This window comes from Rhyacophila brunnea, unplaced genomic scaffold, assembly GCF_057557595.1.
Source record: "Rhyacophila brunnea isolate RB1 unplaced genomic scaffold, BYU_Rbru_1.0 scaffold_16, whole genome shotgun sequence".
Lineage (NCBI taxonomy): Eukaryota > Metazoa > Arthropoda > Insecta > Trichoptera > Rhyacophilidae > Rhyacophila > Rhyacophila brunnea.
The window spans coordinates 32517711-32544206 of record NW_028232816.1 but is presented as its reverse complement, the minus strand read 5'-3'; the positions used below and the strand labels follow the sequence as shown (position 1 = coordinate 32544206).

General features: G+C 34.9%; 1 protein-coding gene across 2 annotated transcripts in view; it reads right to left on the bottom strand.

The window, feature by feature from the left end:
• Positions 1 to 631: 631 nt before the first annotated feature.
• The window catches only part of LOC147074653 (membralin), a 462448-nt gene continuing 436583 nt past the window's right edge, over positions 632 to 26496 (bottom strand). For both annotated transcript variants that reach the window (XM_085943738.1, XM_085943739.1), the window contains exon 11: positions 632 to 1459. In XM_085943738.1, the coding sequence (XP_085799864.1) occupies positions 761 to 1459 (699 nt within the window). In that variant the 3' untranslated portion in view covers positions 632 to 760. The remainder of the gene's footprint in view (positions 1460 to 26496) is intronic.

The following is a 26496-nucleotide window of genomic DNA, read 5'->3' as shown; positions in this document are numbered from 1 at the left end:
GTATTTTTTTACAGGATTGGTCACAAGATACAATTAAAATATCATGTGATAATAACTCGGTTTTTCCTGGGGTGATTACACAGTTTTTAAATTACGTTATTGAACGATCAAATAAGTCCATACATACACTTTATAGTGTTCAAAGGTGTTTTTTTTAAATATTGTCTGCAATTTTAATCACAATAAATTCTTTTCTAAATTTTATATTAGGTACAGAAGATTTGAAAACTAATCGAAATCGAAAAAAATCGAAACATTTCCTATATAAAATGAATAACCCTAATAACCAGTGAGAATGAGCAAATAAATCCCGTTTAAATATTTTGTGAGTTGCAAATTAAAATCCTCTAGTGCCGCAGGCGAACAAAATTAAGAAGAGAAGCATAATATTTTTGTGTTAGTTTCGTTAAATAAATTTGTGTAAATTCCTGTACTTAACAAAAAATGCATACACATGGACTGTCTGACGTTTTCATTACAAAATGATTTGTTTTCAATAAAGTCAAATAAATTTGAAATAGTCTTGAATTGAAAAGAGATTTTTCAAAAATAAAAATTTAAAGTGTTGAGCAGAAGAAATATATATTTTATATACATTATTAGGTATATAATATTTAATATACATGAATGATTAACTAGCTAAACTACAGCACGTAGCACGACGAAATCGTTTGTAGAAAAATTCGCCAAAATACAAAAAAGTACAATGAGGTAATTTTATTTTACAAATACAGCTTCTTACATATATAATATCATATGTCTAATCAAGTTCCTCGATACTATCGTCACGTACTACACCAGGAGCTTTTTCAATGCCACCAGAAATATCTGTGGCTGCTTTAGAATCTCCCCGAGATGACGATTCTGATAATATTTCAGAATCATTCAAACTGACTGCTTCAGATTTCGGAGGCCGAGTTGTCCCAGCTAGCACCTCGAAATTCTTCTCCACGGAATCTCCACTGCTTTTAGGCCAAACGCTTTGTGAAACTCCCACATCTTTGACAGAAGTTTCTGCATTTACAGCAGTGATTTTTTCGACAGATTCCACTGGAGATACTCTATACGAAGAAGTCGACGGGGTTAAGACATCTTCAGTGTTGTTCTTTTCAGGAGAGTGAGAGGTTTGCGTGTGAGTTTGAGATGTTTCCAGAAGAGGAGTTTGACAGTCGGAATCAGACGTGATAGACTGTGACGATTGAGTCGCCTGGGTGACTGTAGATTGCGAGGTTTGCGTGGTAGACTGAGCTGTTGATGATGGAATTGTCTGAGTGGTGGACTGAGCTGTATTCGCTGGAGCTGTCTGAGTCGCAGTACCTTGAGCGTCGGCAGCTGGTGGAGGCGGGGCCGGTTGAGGAGCCGCAGCGGCGTGGGGTGACCGCAGAAGTATCTGCTGAAGCTGGGCTTGCTGTAGTATGATCGGAAGCTCATAGTGATGGAAGAAGTAGACCATCGAGTGCTGCGGACAAGAAAAGGAGATATATTAGAAAAAAAAAACATAGAAATCTAAAAGTTTGGTCATCAACGCAAGATTTGCAACTTATGAAAGCGAACAACGTTTACAAACTGTGTGTCATTAATGAACATCATAATATAGTCGTTAGGTGGTCATCTATTTTTATTGTAAGCTACAGATAGCAAGAGTTCCGTCTAGATTAATTAGATTGATTAATTAGTCTAGATTAGCGGATTTGATTTCTGTAAGGCGTTTTCTGTTTGTAGTCAGGCCGTGGCACAGGATACAAGGTAAGATGCTAGAACTAGTTTTTTCTTTTTAACTTAGGTTGTAATCCGACAACCTGTTTGTATTAAATATAGATTTTTTATTGCATATAACTGTTTTACCATATTACATTCGAAATATTACCATAATACAATTTCGTGTCAAAACTTAACTATAGAAGGCCTTGTGTTTGTTAATAACTTGCGGGATTCATTTATACAAATGCTAACTAGTATATAGGTAACATAAGACATGTTTTTAACGGGGAATGGCTGTTTGCTATTCGTTCAATCTATGGGGCCATGGCTCTGTATGCATACACACACAAAACATTAGGTAAAAACACCGTAAGGGTCAGTACTGACGGTCTACAGCTTTTGGAGCGGGCATTACAATAATATACAAGAAATGTACCTAGGTTTTCAGTGAAAACACACATTAAGCAACTATTTTTTTGTTGTTTCATGACACCGTGTTGTAAACGTATTGAATACGTAATTTGTAAAGTTGACTAAATGTAAATAAAGAAAGGTAAATAATTTGAATTAATAACCGCCTTGCCAATAGTCAGCGAAGGTTAAGAATGCTGTCGATGAGCTGACATAAGCAATCAGAGCTGGAAATAGAACCGGAACCGAACTATGAATATTTTGGAACTGAAATCGGGACCAGAAAACCCTCGGTAATGAAGCTTGATAGCCGATAACCAAAACCCTTTAAAAATATAAGGGTTTCATATGTTACAGATTTTATTTTAATTATACTTCATTGCATTCTTTTTTTCGATTATGCCCGATACTAATATGAACATATGAGCCTCCACAGAGTGGAGGTTTGTATGAACAGATTTTGTTTTTACGATAAATGGATTTCAGCCACATGCTTAACCTATTAGGTCTATACTTTGACCAATACACAAATTGATAAAAAATATGTGTACTTGCCAGACCCAGGATTCGACCCTGGGACCCACGACGCTATAGGCCGACGACGCTTAAGCCGCGCGTCCATTCTTTTTGACATCGTTAAAACTCATGATGGAATTAAATATTACGTGAACTTAGTTTATGCTATCGGTCAAAAGCTCCGGAGTTGCTTAAGAAATAAACCTCATTATGTTTGCAACTACCAGCGCATGTATTCTTTTCATTAAAGTGAAAACTTTCAAAGCTCAAGTCCTGCGCATTATTATTCACGGGAAACTTTTGCACAACATACAAATTCGAAACTGAAGAAAAAAGCTGCAAAAAAACTCCTAAGCTAGAATTCAAGCGAAACAATCCCAACTACAAAAAGAGAGCGGAGAAAATCGGTAGTGCGAACGAATCTACTGCCGCATTTGTATGGAAACAATATATACTATATTTTTTATCTATAACCACATTGAGTTCTATGCTATTTTGTATTATATCACTTGACACTGATTTTCAACGTTTTTAGTGTGGTTTGATTGTCATACATATACAAATAATATTAGATAACAGTGATTCTATGAGCGATGATATAATTAAGGATCATATTATTTTTATTGTATTTGTATAATTCAAATATGTAGTACTAAAGAATTTGGAGTCTAGATAGAAATAGTTGTACGCTTTCAGTATTAGAAATATTTAAGGTAGTTCGAATTTCGAACGAAATATTGTACGTATGGTTACATTGGTAACACGTTCAATATCTTTCTTCGTGTATTGGCAACCCCGAAAACAAAATGACGGCTCGCGTTCTGGTTAAAAGTCTATTACATTGTTTACATAACCTACGTATGCATTTCTCAGAGTTTTACCTTAAAAATAATATTCATTGCCTGTATAAAAAAATGTATTCATATCTTAATTTGATAATATTTGCTTTCACAAAATTTTAAATGTCAAATTAACGTTGAATTATTTTAAACAAAATACAATTCTATTAACATAAGAATTCAAGGATTATTTGGCAATATCTGTGTAATAAATTAATTGGGTCTTTTAGGCTCCATCTCTAAAGACCAGACATGTCAAACTTCAAGTAGTCTGTGATCAACAGAATCGAAACGAAAATGATTTATCACATAGGTACCTACTTCCATTACTATTCTTCAGCGTAAACAAACGTATTATATTAAATTTGGCCGAGGACAATTGAGTCGCTTAGAATCATAACTCACATATTCCAAAAATCAAGTTTTGAGATAATCGCTAAAAACCAACAGAGCACTATTTTTTTGTAATAAGAAGAACAGTATTGAACTCCCTAGAATATTAATGAGTGAGAGAGTCGAATAACTTTTTTTTTTTTAAATATATATACCTAATACTCCTAACGTTGCAGACATACAGCATACTATGAGAAATAGAGCTCCCCGATTGGTTAGGAAGGCGTTGGTGACAAAACTCTATTCTTTGAAATATACGGCATATTACACCAACAATGAACTTTGTCAACGATTTTCACATGGTTTAAATTGACTTTTAATACTCAACTATTTTTCGGTATATAGATTAATTCATTTGGAATCACTTGGCATATTTAACTAAAAAACGACAAAATTGCAATATGTGAGTTATGATTCTAAGCGACTTAATTATTAAACAACACCTTTTATCACCATCACAAAGAAATTCTCAATAATTTCACATCCGTCGTGAAAATTGATAAGTGACGGTTTACTTATTGGGTACTCACCGTCAGACTATTATCCTACTGTACAAAGAGCCTACTGTATGACTGTAAGAAAAAACAACGTATCAGTAGTACGAGTACAAGGATTCGCATTTTCTCATTCTTTCGCGCCGGCGGCTGGCCTTGGGTGATGTAATACGATACAAGGTTACACGGGTTTTCTTAATGTTATTATGAAAATGATGGGCATATGGTGAAATTGACCGAAATCCATACAGCGATCGACACGTTGGACATGTCTGCTATTATAGAAGTAGGTTTTTTCAACATATTTGAGTAGAATATAATATATACCGGCGACGTGGGTTATGCATGCAACCCACGATGGCAAGAGAAGATCTGGATGGCCGAAATTGAGATGACAACAAAAGAGTGTCAGCGCTGGATCGTCCAGGATGGAGGAAGTTTTTGAAGGAGGCCAAGACCCACGAAGGGTTGTAGTGCCATACATGATGATGATTTGGGATGAATTGAATAGTTAAGGCTTCTTTAACCGAGATGAAGAAAGTTAAAATTACTTAAGAATACTCAAAAGTGTTTTCAACACGATAATTTTTCAGTTATTTCGGTGAATATTCGACGAGTCACGTGGTTCAATCAAATCGCGTAACAACTAACTTTCAGAGGTCGGTTTGAAAAGAATAAACGTTGTTCGGGTCGGATTCTTTCAAAAAGTGTAAGTAAAAGTGAGTTGGGGGACTGCAAAAAAGAGTTTCTTTCACGAAAAGGGGGAGGGGAAAAATCGGTAACAGTTAAAAGTTTACTCTGAAACTGTGACAATGTAGCTATTTAGCCAGTCACGTTGCAACAATGCAACATCAAATAGAAAAGGAATCACTATCGGATACTATTATATTACGTTTCACGAATGTTTCTAGGTACAATTATTGTTATGATTAAATTATTCTAGTTCTGCACAGTGCTTATACGTACGACATAAGTAGCTTTATCATATAACAAAGCCCACAGTACTACCTACCATAAAAAAACATATTATTTTATATACTTAAAAAATCTACATAAATGTAAATAATGGACAGGAGCGGTTACGGCGATCGTTAGGCGTACCTAGTTAGTTAGGCTTACCTAACATCCCGATTTGACCTGGATTATCCCGGTGTGACGATGAGTTGGTTTGCATATATTACATCATATCACGTGAACTGTATGCAATGTAAGTCATCGGCAGACAGTGCAAAAACGAGGTTGTCGATTTTTTAAAATCTTTGACATACTTAATATTTACTTTGAGAAATCTAGTACTTATTTAATAATTAGACCCTAAAGGGGCAAAAGGTAAATATAAATTTACTGATGCTTTAAATAAAGAATATCTATTTTTGAAAAGGGCTCTCAATCACGAAATAGGTTTGGTTTAAGGATACGGGTAGAATGGCTGAATACACAGTTAAAAGTATATTGGTGTGTAAAATGTGGTTTTTTTATCTAATAAATAATATTTTTCATTAAGACCCGGTGTGAAAAAGAACTATAATTACAAACCCCACTCTGGACATTAAAAAAATCCGTTTCTTATAAATTTCATGATATTTCCTTGAAAATTGGGGTATCTTTTTACGTAAGTTAGCAGCTACGCGTCAGGCTTATGATTCCGTGGCTCCCGAGTTCAAAACCGGGTCTGTTCACGTTCACATGTTATTTTTCAACGTGTGGCGGGTGATAAACCAACTGTGGGTTTCAGGTATGGCATTGTGGATGAAGACGTCGAGATTTGGTGGTTGCTCCGATGGGTGGAGGAGCGAGTTTTATTTGCAGCGTAATATGTTAAGTTACAATACATATGATACTGTTCCGAAGTCCGAGTCTCGGCAGAATGAGATGCTGTCCGGGGCGATACAGAGACTGAGATACTAACAGACAGGCAACTTATATTCGAGTGACATATCCAATGAATTATCACCACAAGGAAATAATTATTGTAATTGAGTGAGCTACTCTAAATGGAGTTTACGTCATTGGATTTGGCTGAATATGTGTAAAAACAGATTTTGCGGAAATTATAATTGCAGTAAGCTATTTAATGAGTTTGCCATAATTGCACACTACGGAAAATGTATATCAAAGAATTTAAAATTGCGGTTAGTTATTTATTATTGCCGATCAATATGCTGACACGGATTAAGCTGCTGAAATCGACATTAGCATATTATGTAGTTTAATATTTTTGATAGTATCTACAAAAAAGCGTATTTCTAACTTTAATTCCTCATAGGGGCAGATTCTTAGTGGTAAGCGTATAAAAATAAGTTGGTGAGATAGTCGGGTACCGGTGGCATAAAAACCGAACAGGGGCCTCATATTTACGAGGCGGCCGCGTTACAAGTAGAAGCCCGCAACTCGCAACAGAGAAGACTCAGGACCGCGACTTGAGAAATGTCAAAGTTGCTACACGTCAACTTAAATATAAGATAATTTCACAGAAAAGTTTTGCGCGCGGGCCGGCGAAGTTTCTTAATTAAAACTTGTGTCGGGGCGCAAAAAAAAAATGTGTACAGCGACGACGACTTTCGGAGGCTTCTTTGCTGACAAATATTCGACGAACGACGAGGAGTGAGCTTGGCGAAGATATTTCCTATCCATTACAAGTCCATTATACCAATCTCAAACGTGAAATTCGTTTCAGACCATCGACTCCAGACGGGAAATAATTAACATTACCGAGTCCCCGATCGCTTCCTCATCATATTATTATATAACAAAACAATTGCAAAACTAACCAAATCAGTGTTTTTTTTTTTTAAATTGTTATTGTGCGATTATATGTTATAGACTAGTGGATTAAAATATATAAACATTATTATAAATTAATATTGTTTTTAATATTCGCAAACGCATAACAAGTCTTACGAGTACCACTTTGAAGGGCAGACAGTATGGCCCAAAAGATTCTAATACCAAAAGTCCAAAGTAGATTTAGTTTTTTTTTATATATTTAGAAAATGAGGATTTTAAAAATACATGTATAATGCCAATTCTATTGACGTTTCTCACTCACTGTACCGAATTCTAATCAGAATATATTTAACTTTGAAAACACTTCTGAGAAAATACATTATAACCAAAAGAAAAAACCATTTTGAAAAAAGTAAGAAACCCTGCAGGATCGAACCTGCATCTCTCGGGTATCACGCCCACGCACATAGTCCACAATGCTAAAGGAGTCATACTTAATTACGACTATTTTAACTATTGGCCTTTTAATACTCACTGGAGCGCTTCCATTCTTAAATCTTATGAATCGTTGAATAAAAAAATATTTAATTAAAAATAAAATTTATTTCAAAAAATCGGAATGTATTTGTGAAATTGTGAGTTTAAAAAAAATCTATTCTATTGTCGAAAGGGCATAACATGACATATTGCTTTCTGATATTATTTTGGTTTTATGTCTTGCATAATAAGTATATAAATGCGTTGAGCAAAGGAAGGTCGCATTTCTGGTCACAAGCAAGTGCGCGTTGACGCATTGCTAGCAATGTCCTCTCGGTCTGGTCGTGGTCATGTGGTCGCATAAAAACAGATCACATAAATAATGCCACAAAAATCACTACTGATCCGTTGTCAAATTATTAATATTACTCTCCACCAAAAAGCAGTCAGATACAGAGAGCTTTCGCTTCGCCTCGTTGGAAAAGAGGGCGCAACGATCGCCCTTATTATTATTATTATTTTCGCGCTCTTTTTCATTTCTGGAACGAGGGTGGTGCGAAAAGGGAAAAGTCCCGCGCGAATGATCGACAGTACACGAGATAAATAGGGATGGGGCAGTATTCATAGACAATTCGTCACGGAGCCTATTTAGCTATTAATACGAGTATAATTTCACACGCTCTCAGTGCCAGTAGTAAATGATTATTTCACGTCTATCATGACTAATAAATAATTAATTAGCGTGCGTTAACTATAATAAGAAACTAGTATCGAAATAAATGTAGGTTTATTTATTTGCCAGTATTTCAATTAGGAAGTGATTGAGCGGCAATATCATTTTTATAAGATTATTTTACTATAACCAAAGAGCTTTGTATAAAAAACGATATCGTCATCTAGCGGTAAAACATATCTACAACTTCTTTTCATTTCTTAGCGTGAAGAGCTTACGAGATAGTATTGAGAATGCAAATTGAAGAGTCTGTTAAGGGTGGACAGGACTATAACGTCACAAAATATGCACGGCAGAAGTGCAACTTATTTGCTAACAGTGCAGAGATGGCAAACTGTACACCAAGAGGTATTTAACAACTCACGTCATCCGGCAGCTTACTGTACCCGATACAGTCTTGCCAGTACGCTATTTAAACGATTTCAACATTCAAATATGATTTTAAGTCATATTCATAAGCCGGCTTTCATAAATAAACTCGTATCGTCTGCAACGTCTCGAATACGTCTGTGTGACGTCATTGTTATTCACAAAACACACGTTATCTCATGGACCTTCGCACACTGCTGGAATAAAACATTTTAGTTTGAAAAAAACATCTGGAGGCACATGCAACTATTTTCACCCGACATACAGCGCAGGGTATAATCCCGAAATGTCGCACTTCGTCATTCATTTTGGCTTGCCGCCGAGTGAAGTCACTGTCCTCTCACGGCCTTACTATACGTACATAAGAAAGTTGCGCTCAGTTTTGATTTATGACTATTATCCCAGTCGAGAAAATTTTTAATGTGCGACTGGGCTAAAAGTTTCGAAAGTTCAGAGAAAAAATCCATGATTGATAATAATAGGGAAGTTAAAGAGAGGAAATGATTCGTGACCATTTTTGGTCGTATAACAGGTGATCGATCCGTTTTTTCAGGAGTGTCGTAACCCTTCATAAATTTTTTACTTGACCTGTGAATGTTGAAGGGTTATTGCGTAAAAGTATTTACCAGGAAAAGTCGACCTGTGTTATTAGGGTTCTGTAAAAAATATTTATTGCAGAGATGAATAAATATGAGAGGGCTTTCGGGTTATGTTCTCAGTGGAAAAAATAATTACAAAGTTGAAATCGTACAAGCAATTTTTACAGTGAATAAAATGTATAGTCGTGGTAAGGTATTATATTATGCCAGTGATTTCCAACGAGGGTTCTAAGAAATATATAAGAAGATCCGGGAGAATTCGCAAAAGCGTCAGGAAAAAGTACAACTTGTAGCTTTTTTGATAATGATGAAAAAAAATAAGTTTGATGCAATGATGATTAAAAAAAAACCTTCTATAGATATGGAGCCTAAATGTGTGAAATTTAAGAAAAACGGCGTCTGGTCTCCTGATTAAGTTAGCCACAAGTGACTTCGGATTGCAGATTACCTACTTCTAATACAGTATTTGTTAGCTAATTTTCAGGGGTTACCTTTCACATGAAAAAGCCTCGTGATTTTTGAAGTAATACTTCTTTTGGGGCGTTTGGTAGATAGTGAAATTGAGAGTTACGAAAGTGCGCAACAGTATGAAGTTAGCTGCGAATCAGTCAGCTGTATACAAACGCAAGTTTGATAGTAGAATTGTTCCGTTGCCTAGGCAACGAATTTAATAATGTCGGCTATTTCCAATTCCTTACGTAAACAAACGATTAAACGTTGTTATGTAAACGTTGTAAAGACAGTTGTTACTATAAAAATAAAAACAACGAGAAATAATTATATAATTTAGTAATATAAGTTAAACTGTATAGAAATAACTAAACGGCGCTCCAATCAGCTCAAGAAAAATCTTGAGTGTGTAATTTAAGGGGGATCCTATATGCCACAGAGAACCAAGCGGAAAAATACGAAGCTTACAATTTGAGATTTTTTTTTGATAATTTACAATTTCAATTGTATTAATTAACAAATATGTATCTGACACATTCGCCGTCATTATTCATAACCTTCTGCCATCATTTATCGACATTTTCAATTCGTTTCTGGCGAATAAAAACGTGCTGGCTGTGATACAAAATATACTTGGTATTTCGATTAATTTTATTTTTGATGTAAAAAAACGATAATCCGATAGTCGGGTATCGGGTAATATCGGGTAAAAATTGTGGATAAGAGAAGATGTTCAGATTGGCTTAACATAAGCGCTCTGGTATAGTGAAATCTAATCAAGTTGTGGAAAGATGACTAGAGTCAGGTAAGGTATATGAGCACAAAGTTACCTATGTTTGCCAGTTACTGGCCTTCCGATGCCACGGCGGTTTTTGTGGATTCCAACATGTACGTTCATGCTTGCTCACTACGGGGAAATGATGCGCTTTGGGAGATTTCGTTGTACACATGGTGTTACAAATATAACATGTATTATTATTGAAGACACACAGAAATCAATATTATAATACATTTAATATATGAAATGATAAATGTGGTGACAGGTAGAGTGATATAGGTGAATGGAACACATCCACGAGGAACATGATCTAAATTCTAAAAAGCTTAATCTGCAAACCGACTAACTCTATTTGAGAAAATTGTTCAGGAAGGAGAAAGAACTTAATGATTTATCTATCGAGCGGAATTTAACAATTCCAAAAAATACAAATGGATTTTTTTTTCAAATAAGCTGCACTATGAATTAATACACTATTTTTGCATCCCTTTTGTTTATAAATACAATTTATATAAAGAGTGGTGTTATTCCATTTACGATATCAGAAATTTGGCACCAGCAGTTGGCTGTTTTGTGTGAACAACGATAACGCATTTATATAATAATATATAGGTTTAGGAGTTTGAAATTTTGTGTAAGCATAGAAAACATGCTTTATAACAAAATCTCATTTTTGTTCAAAAGTGCAGTTAGTTGGTTTGCAGATTAAGAAATCAAAATGCTGATTATTTAATATTCTATCAGATCAGGGGTTCTCTCTCAGGGGATGCGAGATAGCATTTCGGTGGTGCGACAACTATTCCACATATAAATCCATTGATTGTGTTGAAGGAAATCTTTAATGAGATTTTTTAACAACTAAGTTTTCTGGAATGTGAAATAGTATTGGAATTACAATAATTCTTTCAAATGCTGACATACTTGACTGACACTCTATTGTATTGAATACTTACAAAGGTATATTTTTTACGTACACTGTACGTGTATGTAGCTTAAAGAAAATTAAAAATGGGATGATAACTTTCAAATACGACATTCGCTTAGCAGGGGGGGTTATATACAAAAACTTGAAAGAGCAGAGCAAGGGCTAGAGTTCTTAAGTCAGACTGAATTGGTGTACTGTTTCATATTACTTATTATAAGAATATAATTTATTATTTTTTTTGTATAATAAACGTTCTTTACTAGTTACTTATAATAATTAATGTATACATACTCTGCAATGACATAATACTGTTAATATTATAATGAATAAATAAATAAATAAATAGGATATAGAAGTAGAATACACGTCTTGTACATTTACTTTGAACGAGAAATACAAATAATATCCATAAATTTAGTATCATTGGTTAAAATATAATATATTTATATTATGATGGGATGGGTCACCCTGTAATAGTCAGATTCAGTTTCGAGATACGTTTGCTTTGGCTTATCCCGCCGGATTGAATCATGGCATACAAGTGTCATATATAGACGCAGTCAACATTCTAATAAGATTATACGGGGCCACATTTTGGTTAGAGGCAGCTCGGTCGTGATTAAAATGCAACGGGATGCATTGCAAGAGAGAATAAAAAAGGAAAATTCGTCGCACAGATCGGTGCAATTGGTTAGATGAGATTAAAATTGAGATTTGTCTTATATTGCTTGATTCTTTATGATTATTATTGCAGTGTTTCATTTGATTTTTAAATAAATAAAGAAATGTTTTTTAAGTTTAATAAAAATAAATACAAGATAAAAAGAACTTTTTATATACCGCGTTTTTAAATTTTCTGTTGAATCATATAAACTTGACAATTCTATGTATTAATAATTTAGGACAAATAAGGCAATTGTCAACAAATCGCTTTTTTTGCTATTTTGCAACAAACAAATATAGAATACTGAAATGTAATTTTTATTTCCATAGTAACGCACGTATATATTAATTATTTAGTTTCTAGAACCATCCCCTTAGCAACCAATAATATTGGATTGGATTACGGATTTCTTCCGAAATAACTTTTCATACAAAACAGAATTAGCTGAAAATGAAATCAATTCTACTTAAAGATGGCTAAAAGTATTACAAGAATGCATCGGCATCGTGTTCTGATATATTCTAAAAGTTTCAAATGTCTAGCTAGTAGGGAAGTTAATTAAAAATCGATTGCAAGATTTGTACTGGATAAACAACCACCGGACAAACAAGAATACGAGCTAAGAAAAACGTGGTAATATATTTTCATATTCTACATGACTTCTTCCCATATTGCCCTTATTTTTTTTGGAGATAGAATTCGCGCAGTTTTGTGTTGAAAAATATATCCAGCTCCTTGGATATATTTTTAGAGAATAAGATGCCGTGACGTTATTATACGTAGCCCCTTGTCAACGGCGTACACAGAATGCCATGTTCCACCCCAGTATCATAATCTAAAATTAATAAGGGTGAAAACTAAATATAAACTAAAATTAAAAGGGTATTTACATGTTTATATACATATATTGTAAGTGCTCAGGCGACTGAGGTATTAATGGCGATTCCTTGGTTCTCCCTGTCAAGTCACCTGAATAGATAGATTTTCCAGAGTGGCGTTGAATACTTCAGGTGATATCGTCTCGCCTTGCCTGATATTGGTAGTAAAAAAAAATACAACGTATACTGCAATATGAAAAAACTATTCCAACAGCTGCATGAAAATTGCATGGAATGCTAATAAATTGAAACGTACGCTTCGTAAAAACGTACGACAAATTCGATATTGCTCGTTGACGCGGCGGAACAAAAATCTCATAATCTTCGACCGTGTCAACTTATTATAAAATCATTTTTTTTGTCGTCTCTAAAGGGGTGGCTTTATCGGGCACCTCCGCCCCCTTCCATCCACCAGTTCCGAGACGCCGGACAGGACTTGCATACAATATTTTTCAATCTAACTACTAAGAGAAAGTATACAAAAATATAAAATATTATACAGTATGAAATGGTTCTTAGATACAAAAATAGTCAGACGTTCATTTTATGCGACTTCAATCGGAACTTACTAGATACTTATTATTGTAGAATTTAAGACGATTTAAGTTAATAGTTGGTTCATAAACCTTACTTAACAATACTAATTATGGGGTTGTCGAGTATCAACACAAGACAACCAAAAATTGCATTGCACAACCATATATTTAAAAATGGTAATAACGCCGAAGAGAATTGCGCCGCAGGCGACTTTTTTCACTATTTTAGCAAATTTAAGATGCGTGTATCTCATTTATCTGGTTGACCCGCCACGCCGGTCCCCCCAGAGCCCTGTTAGCCCGCTCCCTTGTGGGGGCCATGGTCACAATACACATGTGAGATGCTTTCAAGCTTGAGTGTTTCTGTGGTTGTTTGCTAATAACTATACTACTTTATTACTACAACGCTGCAGTAAGTGGGTCTTGTGGTCTATCGTAGCAGTGAAAAAACAAAATGTCCCTTAATAGAGACAATTATATCGGAATAGAAAAATTAAGGGTAACATGAGGCGTGATCTTAAATATTATTGGAAAATGTTACACGGATTAAATCTAAAAACAACATAATATTTTATATAATAAATAACTGCAATTTAGCTTTCTGTACTGAAACAAACAGGAAAATAATGAAAAATCATTCCGCTACAACAATTATGTACCTAGCATTCTCTTTTTTACTACGGAGCGAAAAAGCTGCAAAGTTTTCCATCGACAGATGAGTGCACTACTTGTCGTTCAAAAGCCCGCCGTGCCACTCAATGAGTTCGCTTATGGAAACGCCGTCCGCGTAAGGGGTGACGCGGCGCCGCGCGTCGGGCGGAAAGGCGTCGAGAGCCCGTTCTGAATTATAAACACGCGGCCTGAAAACGGAAACACCGCCGCAAAGATGGTGGCGAAACACCATGGAACGGATGGGGTGGGGTGGTGGACGCGTCAAAGAGACCGCGAACTGTGACACGGTTGTTATTAATTACTATTAGCCATTAATAATGTCTGTCTATCTATGAATGTATATGGTCATTTTTTTAGTGACATAGAAACGATTTCAAAACCATGTGAAGATATTGTTTAGCGCTCGCTAATCTTTTTAACGTGCCACAAATACTTCTTAATAATAAGTGGCGTACTAACAGCTAATATTATGAAAAAAATATAAATGAGGAGCAGCAGTATATTTATTTTCATTATTGATTTAATATTGTCAATTTATATAACTATTACTGTAGGTACTGCCCTGCTAAGTGAAAAGACAGTGATTTTGTAGCGAAATCGTTGCAGGAAAATCCAAGTTTTAAACTACCGAATATTATGTCAAAACAATCCAATATTTTTCAATAATATAAGAGAAAGGGTAGTTTAAAACTTGAGTTGTATATTCACTAAAAATAGTAAAAAAACTTACTTAGCAGGATAGTGTAAGATAAATATAAAAAATACGAGTACCGCACTGCGGCATGGGCATAACGCGGAAAACCCAGAAAAGTGCAAGAGAGCTCATAAAATTCGGTGAAAAGTACGTGGCCAGAACTAAGGATCGCGAAGAGTAGATGGAGTTAGGAGAGGCCTTCATCCATCAGTGGATCGACCGTGACCGACGGTGATTATATGACTCTAGATTATGTGTCACCCTACTCTCTTCAATAAGTCGGAAATGACATGTTAAAAATTCAATTTTGTTTAAAAAATATACGTATTTTAAAATTCAATGATTGTTCACATAACTACAAGCATAGGGTATTGTCACTTAAAATACATACCTACCATTGCAAATCACCGTTACAAACTGTGTTTTTCGCAAAACTTAACTGACCTCGAAAAATTGAACTAATTGTGCAATTTTTGATAAAGGCATATCCTAAGGACAATTTTTGGTGCAGTTTCAAAATTTACACATGAGCCCCTGAATTCCAAAATGGAGAAGAAAAATAATTCGATTTTCTATAATTTTCTATATATCACTTGATTGTTTGGATAAAATGAACTTTATGGTGCTTTGCTGGCAGGCCCTATGAGTTTAGTCTTGTTACCCGTTCAACCAGCTGTTGGGTCCATCGGAACGCCCGACCTGGGCGCCACAAAGGCCGATTGTTGCATTTAGAAAATTTGCGGCGACATATTACCAATTTTATTCTCTTCGCTTAGATTGTTCGGCAGTTTTGTATTAGCTTTTTTTTTCTACGTGATCCTCTCTCCCATGGGTACTCTTACGAGTAACTTAAATTCATTAAAATTCAGTCAAAGAAAATTTGAGTGCATGGCGACCTTAGTCTTGTGTAACTGCTCTCCTGAGACACTTCCAGTCATAAAAATGATGATTCACACCACGTAGGGTCCCGTGATACGCCCGATTAAGACTGGGTGTGGTGCGGGACGGTTGTGGTTTGGTGGCGCCTTAACTTCAATGTGTGTGCCATGGCATTTAATAAAAGTGTTGAATCTCAATTACAACACATTAAACTTGTCAACATATAAGTCCATATTTTGTGTCTAGTTGAGATAAGGATCCTAAAATCGAGAACGAACAAAGAATGAGGGCGGATGCTCCGAATTCTTTAAACGGAATACGTAATTAAGTATTCAGCCATCCAGAGACTCTAAATGTCTAAGACGCAGCTGCATTTTTTATTTTACTAATTGTTCGTCGTGGAGCGCAGAATATGAAGATGCTGGTGATTTTAGGTAGCCTTCATGCAGGTGAAGTGGATCAAATGCGTCTGACAGAAGCGATTGATATTAAAAGCGTACGAAGACTGATACTGGATGGTAGATCACAGCCTATTGGTTAGTTTACATGCATTAATCATTGGAATACAAAAATATTTTAATTATTTTCATTCTTATACGGAGCATAAATAAACCAACATTTACGGTAACCGCCTGAGGAGCGACAGGTATAATCTAAGAAGCTGTAGGTATGCGGTCTGCTTGAAAACTCTACCGGTTAACTATTCAGGTAGGGTATAATGTTATGCCAGCCAAAGGCTTTAAGTAAGGAAAATAAAATTGTGAAACCTTTCAAAACTTAATGATCGATTGTAAGAAAACTGAGAGAAACATTTACCTACCTACTCTAACGTTAAGGGTCTGGGTGCAAGCTGATATTGAGGAAACATTTAAAACAAATTAAAGGTAATAATTTAAAAAATATAAAATTTTCATCGAGTGAGGCATTTAATTTATTGAAAGAATAATATTATTAACAATTCCATGTTATTATAATAAAAGATATATTAACAGTCCAACAATCGTTGGACAAATCTAGTCATCCAGTGGTATCCAAGAAGTACAAAACGTCCACAAGGTAGACCTAGAGGCCGCTGGATCGATGAAATGATAAAGTTCTGCGGAAGTACGTGGCAACGCAATGCACAGGACCGAGAGAAGTGGAAGCAACTTGAAGAGGCCTTCATCCAGCAGTGGATATATTCAGGCTAATGATGATGATATTAACAGTCAGTTTGGAGAGGCCTTCATCCAGCAGTGGATAGATTCAGGCTGATGATGATATTTAGTACGGTATAAAAATATTTCAACCAACTTAACACCTCACTATGTCTAGTTCATATTTTTACACAAATACACATAGCATGCGACATCTATTATACTTCTGTGAATACACAAAACGTGTAAACCTTAGTTCTGGACGGTGATGACATGTGGAGTTCTACTTTTAATTTAATCTTAACCATGCAAAATACAAGTGTAGCAAAATACAAATATAGTGAGTAAAGAACTATTTATTAAACAAAGATATAACACAGATAACTTAAAAACACCTCAGATATATACCCACTAGAAAAAATCTTATTTGAAAAAATACGGTGCTTGACGGGATTTGAACCCGTATAACCATTGTCAAACTGTGCATTGACCATTATGCTACAAGCCTCCTATCTAATTACAACAATTTAAACTAGTAGGTAATATATGAAATGCTTATCAGATTGCGCTATTATTGACTATCGGTTTTGTGTATTAATTGCACTAGTTTAAATTGTCTTCATTAGATAGGATTAGATTTCTAGTGGGTATATTATATATCTGAGGTGTTTTCAAGTTATGCATGTTCAATATATGGAATGTTACATTCTCAAAATCTTGTAAATAATTATTCGTTGAATAAAAGAAATGGTGTATTAAAGATAAAACATATTGATGTATTCGACTTACGTGAGGATCAGTTTAAGTAGATGTTATTTTATATAATATTATTTTAAAATTGGGTCTACTTGGGTCATTTGGTGTACGTCCATGTAGTTTTTATGATGTATCTGTTGACTCTATTTTGTATAAATATTATTAATAGATACTGTTATAATATGTAAATAATTACAAGATAAAAAGAACTTTTTATATACAACGTTTTTAAATTTTCTGTTGAATTATTATGCTCAATGTGCTCAAACTTGTACTTGATATGAAGTAAATAAAAAACAAACAAACAAATATAGAATACTGAAATGTTATTTTGATTTCCACAGTAACGCACGTATATATTAGTAATTTAGTTGCTAGGACCACCCCCTTAGCAACCAATAGGAGTCTTTTACTTTTTACGGATTTTTCTGATATAACTTTCCATTTCGCTTTTTTTGCATTTTGCAACAAACAAATATAGAATACTGAAATGTAATTTTTATTTCCATAGTAACGCACGTATATATTAATTATTTAGTTTCTAGAACCATCCCCTTAGCAACCAATAATAGTGGATTGGATTACGGATTTCTTCCGAAATAACTTTTCATACAAAACAGAATTAACTGAAAATGAATTCAATTCTGCTTAAAGATGGTTAAAAGTATTAAAAGAATGCATTGGCATCGTGTTCTGATATATTCTAAAAGTTTCAAATGTCTAGCTAGTCGGGAAGTTAGTTAAAAATTGATTGCAAGATTTGTACTGGACAAACAACGACCGGACAAACAAGAATACGAGCTAATAAAAATGTTGTAAAATAAATGAATTTGAAATGAAATATTGATTGTTTGGCACTTGGTGCTTTATTTATTTAGTAGGCGGTTGACATAAATCCTCTGCACAAATCTCGACGTTAATGCAAATAATAAACGACAAAGTCCATCATAAACATTCCAATAAAAGTAGATTGCTTGAAATTTTTGGTACTGACATTGATCATAGATAATATAATATGTACCTGCTTAGTTTAAATCTACTACCATAAAGCCAATAAATAAATGTATTCCATGCAAAAAGGATCGATCTTGACATCGGTAATTTTAGCACTGGGCCACAGATTTATTACAGTTATTTATTTATGCGCAATAACAGACTACAGCGCATTTTAATACTAGTGAAATAAAACTCAGCGACTTCAACAAGACGGCGAAGTCACTTGGCATGTGACGCGGGGCGAAGAAAAGAGCCGGGAAGAGTTAAGATGGCAGCCGGCAGAGTGAGACCGGGGGCGCGCCGGCAAGTGAAAAATGGACCACGATTCCTCTCGGATAATAATAACCGGCAAACACGCCATTTGCATACTGAGAGACCGCGGCGGGACAAATTAAAAACAAAGCGAGTCTGCGACGTCGCCGTGAAAAATCGACGCCGGAGGACGGGGGCGCGTCCGCGAAAGGGTTGGGACGCCCGGGGACTGCGAAATTCACCGTGCCGCGCCACCAAATAAGATAAACTCAAACACTTTTTAATGAAACTAGGCGCTTAAATGGATCACAGAAAAACGTTACGATAATTCATTTGAGCTTTGGTACCCCCGTTTGATACACAGAGAATATTATTATCGCTCGATACGAATTAGTGCGATGATTGTTCGCCGACGGGGGCGAAACGGGAGCTTTCACATTTTGCGGATATTAGTAATATCCGCAAAATGTGAAAGCTCAACGTATCAACAGGGTAATAATTATTTAAGTTAATCGTCCGCACCACACTCAGTGTTAATCGGGCGTATCACGGGACTCTACATTTGGTTGTGAAGCATCAGTATGTCTGAAGAGCATTTACCCAAGCCGGAGATCACCATGGACTCAAGTGTGATTAAATTTGACTGAATGTACATGACATCGAGTTATGAGTGCCGTGAGCGGATTTTACTATTATTGGCACGGTAACAAACACCCATATGTAAAATGAATAATGGAAATGTCCTAACATACTGGGTGCTGAGATAGTATCCGTATACATAGTATGAGAGACGCACTTTCTTTTGTGATTCGCATACCTGAGACGACAGTATAATACATGAAAAGTCGTGGTATCAGGAAAGGAAGTAGTCGTGGTTTCCATTCCTCGCCTTCGTTATTTAGTGCTTGATGCATACTGAAATATGCAGTTTATTTAGTGATTCGTCTACTACAGTATACATGAAAAATCATGGTGACAGATCCAGAGAGCAGTCGTGAATCCCACTCTTTATCACCATAACTTGGTACTACATTGGAACCGCGCGAACACTTTAGTCTCGTATATATATGAAAGACGCGGTGTGACTACGGATATGAGTTAAGAACTTAAAACGACAATAATTGTTTGTCGCATTGTCTTTTATACCTTCATACAGTTCAATTTCATAAACTAACCGATAGCATATTGTATTCTTAGTTCAATAAAAACAAATAAGTATGATTGATAATGATAATTGTGCACTATTTATATCGTTTCTCCACAGTCTACGTCCAACCAAACTCTAATCCATAATGTTTTAAAAAATATGACTTCATACTAAAAACGCGAAGATGTCATTATCACATAGATTATTCGGCAGTATTGTATTAAGTTTTTGTTTTTATATATTAATATTTTGCCCTCTCTTTACTCCTCTCGCCCATAGGCCATTCCTAGGCATTAACAACTGAAGACGCCTCAAGAAATATTGATAACTGAAATCAACGGGTGTGGAGAAACAGGCAACAATATGTGGAAGAATATGGAACAAACTAAAACACATGTCAAGAATACGCTACAACAACTGCTCTCGTTTTATGGACTGCGCTCATTCAATATTGGTGTGATTTGAATGTTGCAACACACAGGATTGCACTACTATGTGTGGTTAATTTTCGTAGGACACTCACACATTCAATACCCAGCGTCAAAATGTAGTGTATTGGGATATAGCCTATTGTATTATACATATTATATATTTGTTAATCTGTTCTGTGCACCTCACATAAAAATTTATGTGGCTAATTCTAGTGGTTAATGTAGGCGCGTGATATTAACATTTTAATGTAAGAGAAAAGCGTAGTTTTCGACCCATTCGATTTGAGTATCGTCATTTAATGCAGAGCTTTTAATTAAGTTCTATATTTCTCTACAAGAAGACACTTGCTGTAAAATAAAATTTAATATTCTAAGACAAAACCCGTCCGTCAAAAGCTCCGTTAAAATGAAATAACTAAGTACATATTTTTTTCGTATTGATGTCACCAAAATTGAGTAAATATTAAAACCGACGACATAAAATATTCAAGACCCCGAGCAGCTTTTGAAAAAAAAGCACGCATCACTCGCGCGAACCCAAAATATCCCGCGCCTATTCTCCGCAAAGCCCTAGCGAGAAAGTGAATATTTTATGCAACCGAAGATAAGTAGTTTACATAAACACGGTCCCGACCGATCCGGTCCTGTACCCCAATAATCTCACAAACGGAGGCACTATTAGACAGCGTATGTTTTTTCTTGTTCTATTTTTGATGAGAGCAATGGAAAGCTCACGATTAATCTAATTTTTGAGAACCAGTAGAGTTTACTAATGCTGTTACTGGAGTTTAAAGCTTTTTATTAATAGTGGATAAGGAAGTATTACATAGTCATATACAGCTAAGATTTATAACAGAAAAGATAGCAACACTATTTTATTAAGTTAGAATTCTTCTTTTCATGGTGTCGTCTTCCATCGAAGGCTAACCACCAAATTGCAGTAGGTACATTTACATTTATTGGGCCGGTCGTATCCGATCACCAACTCTTAGAACTAATACTAGAACTATTGAACCATATTTTATGAGAACGTGGTCAAACAATCTACTTATACCTACGCCGTATAGATACGTCTCTCTAGGTTTCCGGAAATTATAAACTGGAGTAAATCATTAGCATCATTTGTAGTTGCAACAATATAGCCGAAGTATGCAGCTGGATAGTACAGTAGAGCCTCGACATAACGAACTCATGAGGGTGAGAGGTGTCCGTTAAAACCGAAAGTTCGTTATATACAAACACAAACGAAAACCTGTTTATTCGTTGTGGAGTGACGTTAATGTTCGATGTCGACGCGCTTGTTTTCAATAATCCAGGTTTGAAAAAAGGATCTAGTTTTGTTTGCACTTTTAGAATCAGCTATTTTCTATACCTAATCAACTCGCTAAAATTACGAAAATTCGTGTAATTTAGTTGAATTTCGTTATCTGACGAATAGTCATTACAATGTTATTAGTTAATTATTTCTTTTATTCAACGAATAATTTAAAAGATTTAAGAATGTAACATTCAAATTATTGAAAGACATAATTGAGATGCATGTTCGATTCCTGCTGGGTGTCTTACTTTAAAAAAAAAAGATTTTTTCTATTGGTTATAATATATTTTCTCAGAAGTATTTTCAAAATAATGTAAGTTCAAATGTTATTAGATTATCATGCGCATAACATTACTTACAAGCGGTGCCGCTTGGATTTAAACAAGTATAACCTAAACGGGATGTTTTAACAATTGTCACATTTGTCCGGATATTTTGTCTGTTATATCCGAAATCCGTTATATCGAGGTTTTACTGTAGTATAAGTTCACTCTGGTTATTGGCTCAGCTTAAAACGTTAGAATCCACCGACAGAACCAGTTGGATGGATGGAGTAATTAAGATTAGCAAGTATGTGATACTGATAACGCAAGACTGAAGACCAGGACGGGTGTAGACAAAAAGCAAAGACCTTCATTCATCTGTGCAAAGAAACAGATGATAAGATGATTTTTATTATTTTATTATCAGAACGTTTTTCTTAGCTCGTATTCTTATTTGTACGGTGGTTGTTTGTCCGGTACAAATCTTGCATTCGATTTTTAACTAACTTCCCGACTAGCTAGACATTTGAAACTTTTAGAATATATCAGAATACGATGCGAATGCATTTTTTAATACTTTTAGCCATCTTTAAGTAGAATTTAATTCATTTCCAGTTAATTCTGTTTTGTATGAAAAGTTATTTCGATACCATTATTGGTTGCTAAGCGGGTGGTCCTAGCAACTAAATTATTAATATATACGTGCGTTACTATGGAAATCAATATGAAATGAAATTTCATTATTCAGTATTTCTATAGGATACAAGTTTTTTTGATCGTTTAAGCTAGTCAAGTCAAGTTTATATGATTCAACAGAAAATTTCAATTCAATAACAATTCAATGATAAACTAAATCATATTTTATATTTATTTATTTATTTATTTAAAAAAGACAAATTGAGCACATAACAAATTATTAATTCATGACGTTCACAACATGATATTTAGAATAAAAAGTGGAGGTAAATCAACTTACTAAAGAATAAAAAAAACAATAATTCAAGAAAAATAAAAATTATAGAATTTTAAAAACAAAATACATAATGTATCGCTAAAATTGTCTACATCTCTAGGGAGTGCATTGATCAGCCGCACAGCCTTCGATATTGGTGCCTGGTGAGCTCATGAGGAAACAGCTTTTACCCAAACTAGGTCGTTGACGCATGCATAAAAGTTCAAATTTTCCAGAACATCGGGATTGGAAACTATACCACGCGAGAGCAGGAAAAAATGCTTTAATAGTGGAAGCGACATACGAGCATCAAGAGAATAAAAGGCAAGCATGCCTCGAAGAAAGTTAGTCGGAAAATACTCGTTTGAGAAACTGTCAAAAGGAAAATAATTATATACATTAAAATAAAACTGTCGAAGAAATTTCTACTGAACAAGCTATAATCAGTACATAATGAGGAGATATTACTCTGTAAAGTAATATGTAAGCAAGTATGTTTCATAAGAATAGTAAGTTACTTTAAAGCATATCCTTACTGACATAATATTTAATCTCAAGCTAATTTCTACTGGTTCGATGGGGAAGTCAATAAGTAGACTCAGTACGGTTTTGTGTAGCTTTTTGTGCTCAAAAATAATAGTTTAAACTAAAAGATTATTTGTCACTGTTCTGGCAGAAGACACTAATTCGAAAAAATGACATACTAAGTTAGTTATACCAAAATGTTTCTTATTTCAAACTTTACCGTTTGGAAACCTTCTTAATAAATAAACAGTCTTTATTTTAAAGTCATCCTTTTTACGATTAATTAAAATAGTATTCTCCAGTTAGTGTGTTCTGCCAGAACAGAAACGAATACGATTTCGAATACGACGAGAGACGAAACAAAATTTAATTAAAATAACTGATAATACTGACTATTTATATCGGCCAATGGGTAGCCACATAAAGCAAATTCTATCGGATAACAAATATTATGTTGGTGTTATTGACCGTCTTAAATATTAAATTCACCTTTACATCGTGTTTGATAGGTATGCTTACTTCTCATAAACATAATGAAATAGTCAAGCTGTTTTATATTTTTTCGAAATAAAGTTATATACCTAAGTTATGTACTTATTGTGAAACTGAATGGAAAAAATCCTAACTAAAATTTCTATATTACGAGGGTGGGTCAATAAGTCCATAGAAAAGCCGACAGGTGGCGCGACTAGTACTGTAAGCGGTTTGTTTTCATGCAGCGGCACTACCGATTCAGTATGCTGCGAAGTTTCAATCAGATTGGTCGGGTTGTTGTGTGTTTCTCGTACATTTAAAAAAAAAATTTGCTTGTGGAAAATGGAAAAATGGATAATGGAGAAAATTGAGTTTAGAGTTGTTATTAAACATTTTAATATAAAAGGGTTAACAGCAAAGGAAATAAAAAATGAGTTGGATTTAGTTCACGGCATATCTGCTCCTTCACTTGCAACTATTTATAACTGGTTAAATGAATTTAAACGTGGTCGTACATCAACAAAGGATGAACCACGCTCAGGACATCCTGTAGAGGTGACTACACCAGAAATGATCAATAAAATCCACGATATGGTGTTAAGTGACCAAAGATTAAAGTTGAGTGAGATAATTGAGGTTACAGGGATCTCAAAAAGTAGCGTCATTTCTATTTTACATGACAAATTGGGCATGAAAAATATTTCTGCAAGATGGGTGCCGCGTTTGCTCACAGTCGACAATAAACGCAGTAGGGTGGTGGCCTCTAAAGCCCTGTTGTCGCTCATGCAACGCAATCCGGATAAATTTTTTCGTCGCTTTGTGACTGTAGATGAAACATGGATACACCACTATACTCCCGAGACGAAAGAACAGTCAAAGCAGTGGATTGCGAAGGCAAACCATGTCCAAAGAAGGCGAAAACCGTAAAATCAGCTGGTAAGGTTATGGCTACTGTATTTTGGGATGCACGTGAAATTATTTTCGTTGACTATTTGGAAAAAGGAAAAACAATAACAGGGGATTATTATGCATCTTTATTGGACCAGCTAAAAAACAAAATTGAAGAAAAACGGCCTCATTTAAACAGGAAAAAAATCCTCTTTCATCAGGACAATGCCCGTGTTCACACATGTTTACGATCAATGGCTAAAATTGAAGAATTGAAGTTCGAATTGGTCGACCACCCACCGTATTCGCCAGATTTAGCCCCCAGTGACTTTTTCCTTTTCCCAAACTTAAAAAAATGGCTAAGTGGACAACGTTTTTTTTCAAATGAAGAAGTCATCGATCGGACAAATGCTTATTTTGAGGACCTTCCGAAAACTTATTTTTCTGACGGTTTAAAAAAAATTGAGAAACGTCTAACCAAGTGTATTGAGCTCCAAGGAAATTATGTTGAGAAATAAAAAAAAATACAAAAAAAAACCTGTTTTAATGCTTTTTTCTAAGGAATTATTGACCCACCCTCGTACCTATACGTTTTAATATATTATTGGAATATTAAGTGCCTATAATTTATCCGCAATATCACTTATTTTACTTCATCAGACACCTACTGAGATACAATAAATTATAAAATTATAGGTAGATAATAATTACGTATTATTTCACAGCAAGACAAAAAAATCATTGGTGAAAGATCTTGGCATAATTTTTCACTCTTCATTATCTTTTCATTTCCATATAACCTCTACATATCTAAGAGCAAGTAAGCTTCTAAAATTGATCATGCGCGTGTCCGGAAATTGTACGTATGCAGTTCGCCGTATAGCACTTCACCGTGAAATGTTGTATCGGAAATATATGATCGTATATTGAAATCTATTTGGGTCGTATATTACTGAGATAAAATGCATATAAAAAACAAGGTTCTTGTCGGTTAACAGGAAGCCAGCGGCAAAGAATTTTTGAAAATAGCCGATATACTGGATTATTTTTTAAGTTAGGTTAGGTTAGGATCTAATAAAATTGGAAAATTATTCTCTACAGTACTCCACGAACGACGCGTAATTTTTTCATCTCGGTGCTATGGAGATAACCGTATAGTATACGGTCATCTCTTTCCGATAAGAAACGCACCGCACGCAACTGGTAGTACTAATTTTACTTCCACATAGTTAATTCAGGGATGAAACACTTTTGCCTATTATCGCGAGGGATGGTTTCCAATCCTGGTGTCCTAATGAATTTCAAATTTACATGCGCCTGTCAATTACAATTACAACCTACGTGGTCGCAGCCATGATTTATTCTGGATCGGAATCGTTTCCTCGTGAGGTGTGCAAGACTAGTCAGTGCGCTCTCCAAAGACGTAGACATTTTCGGTGACGTGCTGTATATTTTTCTGTATAAAATTGTACTTGTATTTTTTTATTATTATGTTATATATTATCTTCTTCTCTCTTGTAAGGGTAATATTTGTTATAATGTAAACCTCGTGTTGTCCAAGTCTTGAATTTAGATTTGTTATGTCCACAATGTTTTGTTTTCTTAAGCAAAGAAATAAATAAA